Raw genomic sequence first — 12,373 nt, 5'->3', positions numbered from 1 at the left:
TACGGTAGTTCCCGGGTATCATAGGATCCCCTGACTTGAAAATAGGTACGATAGTAGATAATTTCCAAGATTCAGGTAATCCTTCACACATGACCCGATTAAACAGACGAGCAAGGACTTCTGAAAGTAGATCCCTGGCATGGATCAGATGTTCTGCTACTAAACCATCATGATCATATGCTCTTCTTGTCTTCATCTTATCAATGGCTTTTTTCACCATTTCCGTAGTAAAGAAAGTACTAGTAGCAGGGCATGGCTCTAGCGGATCTGGTAACGGAGGCTGTCCAGATACCATATATAATGATGTTACATATTGACCCCAAATCTCAGGAGAAGTAATTGTCGGAGGCGGTGAGTGCTCATGAAATAAACGCCAGGCCTCATGTGAGTCCTGACTCAAGAAGAGCTGATATAAATCCTTCTCCGGTTTGGCTAAAAATGCCCTTTTCTTGCAACGTACTATACGCCGAAGAGCAATCCGAGACTGCTTATCTGTGATGATCCCAAGCGTAAGCTCTTTCTGGACCTGGGTTCTCGTCTCTCTGCATTCCTTGTCATACCAATTGTTTTGAGGCATGTTCCCAGATCCTCTCTTCTGATCAGGTTGAGTATGTGGGTATGCCTCTTGTGCTGCTCCATGTAGTATCTCTGTTAACTGAGAAGTAATCTCCTCTACAGTATATACTGGCTCGGCTGCCCACATCCTATTATAGATCTTTTCCACATAGACTGAATCAGTCTCTGGCGTGAAAGTATATCTTGTGTGTGTCTTCTTCCGTTGTACTTGAGAGGCATTGTATTGGAAGGAGATTGATAAGGTCAAGAGAGCATGATCCACTGCAATCCCAACCGGTTTGGGTCCCACCTTAAAGTCCTCGATACTAGAAATAAAGCTTGGTGAAGTCATGACATAATCCATTGTACTGGCCCCATGCCTGTGCGGGAAGCATGTGAATCCCCTAAATAAAGGGAAATTCTCTAGACCATTAAGTATGGCCAAACCATGTATAGTTGCCATCTCCATGAGATGTCTCCCATATTCAGTGTGTTCTTTATCCTGTGAGTTTCTAGTAAGCCCCCTCTGTGATAAATCCACTTCTCTGAGCATTTCCTCAGAAGTATCATAGAATACTGCTTGAGAGTTGGCCGTTCTGGCATTAAATTCTCCTAAGAGAACGATGTCTCCATCTCTAGAGAACTCCCATATGTCATTATTCAATATGGAGAAAGGGGACTGTCCTTTAGGTGAGGAGTAGACTGATGTACTTGGAGGGAAGTAGCATATAGCGATATATAGAAATCTACCTGTCTCGGCTCTCATTCTCACCCACATATACCTTGCTTGCTCATCTTTCCTGATAATCTGTAGTAGTGGTTTCAGCTCCTCTTTAAATAAGACTGTTGCTCCTCCTGAACCCCAGCTACCCCGTAGAGATCTCTTGTCTGGTCGACCAACTGTTTCCCATAAATAACCCTTCACATGTGGCATAAGCTGTCCCGATATCTGGTGTCTCTTTGAGTAGAAAACTATGTCTCTGTCCCTAAAGCTGTCTTCAAAGGCACCTACATCTAGCCTATATGATCCATTACAATTCCACGCCGCTATCCGGAGCGTCGCCCCATAGGTCTCGCACCGTCATGATGAGCGCTTTTCCAGAACCACTACTTTCCCTCCTCTATAAAAGGCGATTTTCCCCTTTTCTCTTGCTGCCCTGATCTCTGGCATCAACTCTTGCATGTGTGCCACTTGTGCCAATGTAAGGTCATCTCCCAGGAAAATACCGGTTTTCTTAAGAGTTGGCCTCTTCTTTAGAAATTCTTCCTTATTTCTATATTCGGGAAGCGGAGAATAAGTGCCCTATCCTTTACGTTTACCTTCTCATCAATTCCTTTCTTGCCCTCTCTCCATGCACTTGTGTGAGTAGGCTCTGTGATGCCCATGCGTTGTAGCAATTCCTTCACTTCTTCATCTACATTCTCTTTGTCTTTGACTCGTGTGACCCGCACATGCAGAGCCCGATTCTTCCTTTTCTGCTCTTCCTCAATGGTCATATTAATAATGGTGGAGGTAGGTGTGGTCTCGGGCATCTGGGCCTTCCCTTTCTTCGCATCCTCAATCCATTTCTCTGCTTCATCAACCTTTTCTTGTGTCTTAAAAAGACGTTCCGCCCATGAAGATGCCGTTTTCGATTTTTGTTCATCTCCTTCCCGTAAAGCTTTCATCTGATCCTTCATGTCCTCCAGCTCCTTCAGCACCGAAGGTTGGTCGTCTCCCTTCTCCTTAGTTGCAGATTTGCAAGCCGCAAGTTCTCCTTTTAGCTCCTCGATTATTGCATCTTTTTCCCCCATGTGCTTTTCGATATTTGTTCTTCATGCTTCAAAACTTGCTACTGCCTCATCGAGTTTCTTTTGCATAACGCATTCTGTTACATTTACTTCGGCCTTGATTAGGTTTCGTAATTCCGTTTTCAAGATCTGAATTTCCTCATTCTGTATCCCCCGGATCTCTCTCCTTAGTTCTCTCATCATGTCTCCATACATGGAGTTCCTGTAGCTCTCAGCGCTCCCGTGCATTTCCTTCCTGATGTCATCCCTCATATAGTTTAGCTCTGATTTGAGCATCACCTGGACCTTCTCCATCATTAGCTCATCATGTATCCTGGAGGTTTTCCCAACTCGTAAGGATCATGGTGATAGTACAGTATCTCTGTTTCTCCGTTTAAATGTAGCTGCTCTTTTTTTTGGGTTGGTGTAGCTATCTACACCCGGCCCTTCCCCTTCGGTAGGCGGATCCATCGAACCCGAGCCACAAATGTGGGGTAGGGTACTAGGGTACTAGGGTGAGGGACTAGAGAGATAGAGAGAGAGAGAGAGAGAGAGAGAGAGAGAGAGAGAGAGAGAGATGAAATGAAATGAATGTTATATTAACGTCTTCAAAAGGCCAAAGTGACCTATGTGTGGTGGATTTGATACAAAGTCAGAGTAACAAGATGACAAAATGACAAAATAAAATACTATGGAATCCTAAATTGCTAGGTGTGGACTAAGCAGCTAAACAGCTAGCTGGGATAGCTAGATCACAGGAGATCCAGCATCGGTCGCTGGCGGATCTCATCAATCTCCTCTATGGTCAGTAGTCTGACCGGGCGTCGTGCATGTCGAGCCAAAGTGACCCGAATCCTTTGATGCAGCCTCCGTCGATGCTGTGTAGTCCTCTGCAGTCGTGGGCGTCTAGATCTCCCCAGCTCAGTCGCTCGGCTGATCAGTATGCCTCTAGTGTAAATCGACGAGCTCTGCTGTGGTAGTAACTCCTCCAGGTGTCCAGTGGCAGCTCTAAAGAAGTCTGTGATCGGTCTCTGAGACCGGCTAGCCTCTCCTCTCATCAGGCTCTCTTTGTATCTGCGCAGCTCGAGCAAAAACAAACCAAGGCATCTCTGATCCTCGTACCGCATGACTCTAGAGAATGGTCCAAAGCCCTCTCTAAACAAGCAATAGAAGCAGCCTCGTATCTCGTAGTAGACGGGGCAGTGGCATGTGTAGTGCAACTCTGTCTCAAGCTCGATGTCACACAGGGGGCATGTTCCTGGCCTCTGTTGGTACTCCGCTGTATCTCCCAATCTCGACCCGCAGCTGGTGTGAAGATGTGCGTATCTGGCCAATAGCACATCGTATCCCATGAGACAAGTGGGTGTCCATGTATCTGGGCCTCGTCACAAAACCATCCTCCGTAAGCTGGAGGATATGCTCTCTATAGAAAGCCATCTTCGTGCCCAGCTCTTGTGCTGGTTGTATCCATGTCCTCTTGGTGTCTAGCTGAGTCAACTGGCAAATGAGCCTGGTGATCTCAGACTGTGTAAGAGTCAGAGAGGGCGCATCCAGTGAGTACTGGAAGGGAGGCAATCTGTCTATGCTGAACCCATGCGCCTGCAACCATGATGTCATCTCCCCATACCAGCATGCTGTATCTCCCTGCATGGTTAACTGTCGAGAGGACTCAAGTGCAAGGCGTGCATATCTGTCTCTGGGAAGTTCCCACATGCGGTGTATGAAGGAGACAGATCTGGTGAGTGCCTCAACCACCGGTGGGGGGGCAGCTAGCTCTGCTCGTACAATAGCACGTGGTACTGAAGCCTTGGCTCTAATGAGCCGCGAGATCATAGAGACGAGAGGCTTCTCCATGTCCCCGCATCCATCATCGCGGCCTTTCCTCCCGTGATGATCCAGTGAAGGTCCCCAAATCTCAGCTCCATAAAGCAATGCAGAAGCCACCAAAGTGTCAAAGAGCCAGAGCTTCGTCTGAGGCTCCTGAAACTAAACCTGTGAACACATCCTTTCCAATCTACCCAATGCTGCATGGGCTCTGGTCAATCTAGTCTCTGCTGCCCTCCTCAATGAAAATGCTGGCCCACTAAAAACCACTCCAAGGTAAGTGTAAGCATCTGTATACTCCACCTTCTTCTGGCCGTATGTGAAGGTGGGCGCTGACCTCCTGATCCATTGTGGGGTGGTATTAAATACCATGACCTTGGTTTTACCAAGGCTGACGAACAAACCACTTTCCTGGGCAAACCTACGCAAAGCATCCAAGTGACGTTGCATCCCCTCCGGAGAGTCGGAGATCAACACAATATCATCAGCATATAGCAATATTGGGATCCATGTCTCTATCACCATCTCTATCAGTTGTGCACCTCTATCACCATCTCTCTCAATGTAGTCAGAAACCTCATCTACATACCAAATAGAGTAGGAGAGAGCGGGCAGCCCTGCTTTCACCCCAATAGTGGAGTAAACCGGTGTGGATAGACCCTCTGAGGTGCGTACATGCCCCACTACTGACCTGTATAATGCCATGACCCCCCAAATGAGCTCTGTGGGTACTCCCATCTGCTGTAATCTGCGCATCAATCTAGCTGTGGGCACTATGTCAAATGCTTTGCGGAAATCCACAAAGCTACAATAGATCCTTCTCCCACGCGATATGCCCTCCTCAATGATGGCTCTGAGTGTCAAGATATGGTCAAGAGTAGAAAGCCCCTCCTGAAACCTGTCTGCCCCGCTGCGCGTATCCCCTCCCTCTCTGCCCATCTACTCAGCTACTGCTCAAGAATAGATGCGTACAACCATGCCAATGTGTGTCCAATCATGATAGTGCGATAGTTCCCAGGCTCCATAGGGTCTCCCAACTTGAAGATAGGTACAATAGTAGATAGGCTCCAAGTATCAGGCAAGCCCTCACACATGGCACGGTTAAACATAACTACTAGAAGCTCTGCTAGTAAATCTCTGGCATGCGTGAAATGCTCAGCCACTAAGCCATCATGATCATATGCTCTCCCAGTCCTCATCCTGTCAATGGCCTTCCTCACCATCTCAGCGGTGAAAAAAGCACATGTGTGCGGGCATGGATCGGGGGGGTCAGGAAGGGGGGGCTGCTCAAGAACTGTGTACAGAGATGATGCATACTAGCCCCAGGTCTCTGTAGAAGTGATGGCGGGGGGGGGGAGAGTGCTCCTGAAAGAGTCGCCATGCCTCACGTGAGTCCTGACTCAAGAATAGCTGGTATAGATCCTGCTCTAGGCAAGCCAAAAATGCCCTCTTCTTCCGATGCACTAGGCGTCGGAAGTCAATCTGTGACTACCTATGAGTGATGTCCCCCAAAAGCACCTTTCTTTGAAGTCTAGCTCTAGTGTCCTGGGATTCCTCATCATACCAACTGTTCTGGGGCATGCTCCCCGAACGGCGTCTTTGCTCAAGCTCGGTATGTGGGTATGCCTCTGCTACTGCATCATGTAGTGTCTATGTTAGTATAGTAGTAAGCTCCTCCAGAGGTCGCCGTGGCTCCTCTGTGCACGGCGTCTGTAGATCCCATCTATGTATACAGAGTCCGTCTCCCGCGTGAAGGTGTAGCGAGTAGGGGCTGCAGCCCGTAGCGTGTGTGGTACACTAAACTGAAAAGAAATGGTCATCGACACAAGAGCATGATCCACTGCCACACCAACAGGTCTAGGTCCAACCGTGAGGTCCTAGATACTAGAGATGAGGCTCGGTTGTGCCATGACATAATCCATTGTGCTGGCTCCATGTCTGTGTGGAAAGCATGTAAAACCCCCCGCAGTGGGAAATCTCTGTAGGCCATTCAAGATGGCCGATCCATGTGCTGTCCCCATGTCTATCAAGTGTCGTCCATACTCAGTGTGTTCTCCATCCTGTGATAGTCTGGATAGGCCCATCTCTGCAACATCCAACTCTCTCAACATCTCCTCTGAAGTATCATAAAATAGTGTCTGATGATGGGCAGTCCTAGCATTGAAATCCCCTAGAATGATGATGTCACCATCTCTAGAGAACTCCCATATGTCATGATCCAGAATAGAGAAGGGGGACTGTCCTCTGGGTGGTGCATAAACTGACGTACTCAGGGGAAAGTAGCAAATAGCAATGTAAAGATATATGCCTGTCTCTGCTCTCAATCTCACCCACGTGTACCTAGCTTGCTCATCCCTGCGGGCTATATGTATCAATGGCTGCAACTCCTCCTTGAATAACACTGCCACTCCTCCTGAGCCCTGCCCTCTGTGCTCTGATCGTGTCTCCTGTCTACAGGCTGTCTCCCATCTATATCCACTAATGTGAGGCATAGATTGCCCCGGGGCCTGATGTGTCTCGGAGTAGAAGACGATGTCTCTTCCCGTAAAACTATCCTCAAAAGCACCCACCTCAAGGCGCATAGATCCATTACAATTCCGGGTGGCAACATTGAGTGTGGTCCCATAGGTCTCGCACCGTCATGTGGAGCGCCGCTCTACAATCACCACCCGGCCATAGAAGGCTGTCTTTCCCTTCTCCCTTGCCGCTTGAATCTCTGGCATTACCTCTCTCATATGCGCAAGCTGTGTGAGAGTGAGGTCATCTCCAAGGAATATGCCCGTTTTCTTTGGCGTAGAGCGCTTCTTCAAGAAGTCCTTCTTTGCCTCCATGGATGGGAAACGGATGATTAAAGCTCTCCCTTTTGAAGTCTCCCAATTGCCTTGTGTCTTCTTCCCTACCCTCCATGCCTTTGTATGAGTAGCCTCACTACCCATCATGCGGAGAAGTTCTTCGACTTCCCCTTCCACATCATCTCGGTCTTTTAGACTGGTTACTCTTATATGCAAGGCTCTAGTTTTCCTTCGTTGCTCTTCTTCTAGAGTCATGTTGATGATTGTAGGAGTGGGGACGGATGTGGTTGCTTTCCCTTTCCCTTTCTTAGCGACTTCTATCCATTTCTCGGCCTCATCCGCCTTCTTCTGCATCTTCGTGATCACATCCATCCACAAAGACATCTTTACCATCTTCTGTTTCAAAGAGAGAGAGAGAGAGAGAGAGATGAAATGAAATGAAATGTTATATTAACGTCTTCAAAAGACCAAAGTGACCTATGACCAGAAAGTTACAATGTGGTGGATCTGATACAAAGTGAGAGTAACAAGATGACAAAATGACAGAATGACACAATAAAATACTATGGAATCCTCAACTGCTAGGTGTGAACTAAGCAACTAAACATCTAGCTGGGATAGCTAGATCACAGGAGATCCAGCATCGGTCGCTGGCGGATCTCATCAATCTCCTCCATGGTTAGTAGTTTGACCGGCGTAGAGAGAGAGAGAGAGAGAGAGAGAGAGAGAGAGAGAGAGAGAGAGAGAGAGAGAGATGAAATGAAATGAAATGTTATATTAACGTCTTCAAAAGGCCAAAGTGACCTATGAGACCAGAAAGTTACAATGTGGTGGATCTGATACAAAGTCAGAGTAACAAGATGACAAAAATGAAATGACAGAATGACAAAATAAAATACTATGGAATCCTAAACTGCTAGGTGTGAACTAAGCAGCTAGCTGGGATATCTAGATCACAGGAGATCCAGCATCGGTCGCTGGTGGATCTCATCAATCTCCTCCATGGTTAGTAGTTTGACCGGGCGTCGTGCATGTCGGGCCAAAGTGATCCGAATCCTCTGATGCAGCCTCCATCGATGCTATGTAGTCTTTCGCAGTCGTGGGCATCTGGATCTCCCCAACTCAGTCGCTTGGTCGATCAGTATGCCTCTGGTGTAAAGCGAGGAGCTCTGTTGTGGTAGTAACTCCTCCCGGTGTCCAGTGGCAGCTCTAAAGAAGTCTATGATCTGTCTCTGAGACTGGCTAGCCTCTCCTCTCATCAGGCTCTCTCTGTGTCTGCGCAGCTCGAGCAAAAACAAACCCAGACATCTCTGATCCCCGTACCGCATGACTCTAGAGAATGGTCCAAAGCCCTCTCTAAACAAGCAATGGAAGCGGCCTCATATCTCGTAGTATATGGGGCAGTGGCATGTGTAGTGCAACTCTGTCTCAGGTTCGATGTCACACAGAAAAAAAATGAAATCGTCCTCGTACCTCGTGATATACTGGGCATCGATGTATGTAATGCTCCTCTGTCTTTGGCTCTAAGTAACATAGCTGGCATATCCGCTACTCTTGGGGTATGAAAGTGTATTGATTTGTCTTTATGTGCAATTGATAGAACGACGCCTGAAGCTATCCTATGGCACATCAAAGCCCATGCAAGAGGTGTCAATCCATGTAAGTTGGCTGTAAAATATATTCCTTCTCCATAATGTGAAGAAAATGCCTTCTTTAAAAAGGCATTTTCTCTCTCAACTCACGAGGAATAGTCATCCATGTGCTCTTTATGTCAATCTGTGTGAGATTCTATCAGACGATTCTACTCACCTCTAAACATGTGAGTGAGAGTTCTCTTGCGACCAAGGAGTACGAAGGGTGGCAATTTGTCAATAGTAAAGCCATGCAACTGAAACGAGGCTGACATCTATGCATATCAAGAGCTAGAGTCTCCCCCCATGGCTAGCTGTAGCACTGACTTGAGGGCCAATCTAGCATAATGGTAATTAGGAAGCTCCCACAAGGCATCTATATAAGATATTGATCTAGGAAGTGCTTCAACCACAATCAATATATCGACCCCATGGTAGTACTACGGCCTTAAAACGTGTCATCCTAGTGACTAGTGATCTCTCTATATCTCTCCTCAAATCTGTACCCAATCAAATAATGTGGATTTTACCAATGTATCAAACAGTCACAGCTTAGTGTTAGGCTACTAAAAATTGCACATCCGCTCCAATTGTGCAAGGGTTGCATATCCTAGTGTTAGTCTCGAAGCTACTGCCTCTCTCACAGAGAAAGAGGGTCTCGTAAAACAAATCCTAGATATGTGTAGGACTCTACGTACTCCACCACTTCCTAAGCATAAGTAAGCATTGGTATTGATGCCCTCACCTACTGTGCTGTAGTGTTAAATATCATCACCTTGGCCTTGCCAAGGTTTACTAACAAATCCATATTCCGTGCTTAAGTTTGTAAGGCATCCAACTGTCTCTGTAACCCCTTTGGCGAGTCAGCAATGAGAACAATATTGTGCACATAAAGCAACAAGGATATACAAGTGCCCGATGGTTGTATTCCTCCATCACCTTCTCTCTCAATATAGTCTGACATCTCATCAATATACAAACCAAATAGTTTAGGAGAGAGGGGCCATCCATGCTTCACTCCAAAGGTGGGATGAATTACCTCTGAAAGTCCCTCTTGCCCAGGCACTTTACCTGACATTGTCTCATATAGTGCCAAGCTACCCCATGTAATCTCACTCACAAACCTGAATCATACAATCTATACTTCAATCTCGTCCTAAGTATTGTATCAAAAGCTTTGGAAAAATCCACAAAGCACAATAGATACGATGCCCATGTGCTCAACCCTCAATGATAGCTCAAAGTTAAAATATATGATCAAGTGTAAAGAATCCTCTCCTGAATCTAGCCTGTCCTCGTGGTCAGCCTATGAGACAAGTGAATGCATGTGTGGTATATCCAATGTCATCCCAAAAAGGAAATACTGATGGTCTCTGCCGCTTGGGGTTTTGGGCTTGCCTTGGACTCTTCAATCATTGGAGACCCAGGGTACAACTTCTTCTGTGGATTGATATGGCGCCATCGGCATGCTCCTCCAACAGATATCAAATCCGCGAATGACTGACCTTGGCGTTCACCCGTTGAGGATCAAGATTTACTGGTAGGCATCATTCTTTTCGGCAGAGGTTCTTTCATAGCCATTCTCTTTTCAGAGGAGTTTGCCTCTACTTTGGTCACAAGCCCTCCTCTCCCTGTGGAAGAGTCTGATCATCTTAGTAACGTGGTATGAGGATTTTGCTTTTCTTTTGAGGATAGATGTCAAGTTTGAAACAGGCATATGTGGTTTGCCTAAGGCGGCGTAAGAGTGTCAGCTTAAGAAGACTCAAATTCCATTCCTTTTGACATGGGATCAGCAGATAGAGCTATCCTTCATTTTCGGGTTGGAGATGGGGAAAGCCTAGATTGATTTGGAGCTATCATATGAAGAATAGCAAGTGAATTCTCGACCCTTTTGCGCTTCAAATCTTCGCCACTGCATTTTTCTCAAAATATGGGTTAGGCTAACCGAGTTGTGGCTTTCACACGTTGAGGGTTTTGTTTCATTAACTAGTACTGTAATAGAATTCATTGGTTGTATGTTTCAATATCTTTTGATATTTGTAATGCTTCAAAACTTCGAGAGCTTGCTAATTCAGATCCATTTTCAGGACTTTATTGTACACATCAAGACATTTCACCGAAGTATGCAAGCATTTTACTGGTTAGTTTTCTCATCCCAATTCATTGTTGAAATTATTTCGCAAGTGTTTTCTAAGTCTGACTTATATGCTCCTATTTCCAGTTTTTGGTGGGCTATGTATACTCTGTTCTTAGGTGAACATAAATTTGTACTCTATTCTACAGCCGCTATTGGGCACTTATAACATTAGTGAGAATGTGGCACTATTTGGTAAATAATATGCATGATGAAAGTGATGATCATATGTTCTTGTGAATGTGGGCTTTCCCCAGATTCATCTAAGCAGATTCATCAACTCGCATCATGTGTGCAGGGGATTACTAATACTGCAGGTGCAATCCCTGGAGTCCTTGGTGTCTATCTGACAGGCGTTTTGTTAGATCACACACATTCATGGACAGTAAGGGCCACTCTTTACAATCAAAAGCTAAGCCCCTTGAAGCTACCTCTTTGCTCAATTGTTTGTTGTTTCTGCAGATGGCATTGTTTGCCCCTTGCATCATTTTCTGGGTGACAGGAGCAATTGTGTGGAATATTTTTGCAAGCAGTGAACCTCAAAGTTTCGAGGAATAGGTAGTGATTGACTTGACCCAATTTATCAGATTTAGCTCTTTCTTATGAGCATGTAAATTTCGCCAAGGAGCATGTGGTCCTTAAAGGAATTTCCTTGTATTTTATCACCAAATTATGAGCCAATGTTTGTTCTTTCATTGACAAGAGCAAGTGATTGTGTTTTTGCTCACTAACCTTATTGTAGAAAATGAGCTTGGCCCTCAAAGAACGGGGATTAACTTTCATGAGAGAGTGAAGTTGGATTCCTGATCTTGGCAACTCTCTCCTCTCATTTTTGGCTTTGTGAAGCAAGCCTTAGTGAAGAAGGGAGTTCTGCATACAAGTGACTGATTTTATTTTATTTTTGGATAGTTTTCTTTGTAAAAGAGTCCTTTCATATAAGAGCCTCACGTGGGTCTATTTCTTAGAATTGTTTTAGGATGCTAATGTGACCCCTCACCTTGTTTCCAATACCGCATATTTAAGACTACGCACTTTGGGGTCAGAGGACACTTGAATGTCCTTTCCACCAACTTCTAGTTTTAATTTTGAGAGACAAAAGAAGATGAGAACGTTTCCCATGTCACATAATTACTTTCTAGGCCTTTGATGATCTATAAACAAAAATTTAATGGCTTATATTTCAAGTGTTGTTTTACTTTCATGCTTGATTTATGGGACAAAGTTCCCAAGGTACAACTTAATTATGATTATGTAAGCCCAAATGCATTGCCATGTGTTAGAGCTCGACCAATCACCAAGAGCAGGTTATCAAAGAGTGGATATTGAGAGTGTTGAGGGTTTAAGAATGAGGTGCTGGTGGGCATGCAGGCTCATGTAGACAAGTAGGGCACTATTATAGATAGTTTACAAAGTGGGCAAGCTTTTTGGAGCGATATTATCTTTGCACAAGCTCCACCAGTTCTACTATCATTGAAGGTCAACTTTAGCTACCTTATCTGACACCAAGATACTTCAAAGACATGGATGTAATGTTGCTAAAACAAATCCATTCAATCAACCCTGAAGAGATGATATTGAGAGAGTGTAAATAGGAAGCAAATTGCGTACATCAATATCTCAACAACATTGTACTTCGTCAATATTTTAAATGGTTATGTAATACTATT

The 12,373-nt window shown here is 45.3% G+C and overlaps 1 protein-coding gene across 1 annotated transcript in view; it reads left to right on the top strand.

Annotated features, from left to right (window-relative positions):
• PHT4;5 (phosphate transporter 4;5) overlaps positions 1-11,684 on the top strand; it is a 101,505-nt gene extending 89,821 nt beyond the window's left edge. The window contains exons 12-14 of the mRNA XM_086511249.1: positions 10,660-10,712; positions 11,005-11,091; positions 11,169-11,684. Of these exons, the coding sequence (XP_086367375.1) occupies positions 10,660-10,712; positions 11,005-11,091; positions 11,169-11,264 (236 nt within the window). The 3' untranslated portion in view covers positions 11,265-11,684. The remainder of the gene's footprint in view (positions 1-10,659; positions 10,713-11,004; positions 11,092-11,168) is intronic.
• Positions 11,685-12,373: the final 689 nt, after the last annotated feature.

The sequence above is a fragment of the Adiantum capillus-veneris genome, chromosome 4 (assembly GCF_014529385.1).
Source record: "Adiantum capillus-veneris isolate H3 chromosome 4, ASM1452938v2, whole genome shotgun sequence".
Classification (NCBI taxonomy): Eukaryota; Viridiplantae; Streptophyta; class Polypodiopsida; order Polypodiales; family Pteridaceae; genus Adiantum; species Adiantum capillus-veneris.
Note: the sequence above shows the minus strand (reverse complement) of the source record. Positions and strands in the feature narration are given on the sequence as shown.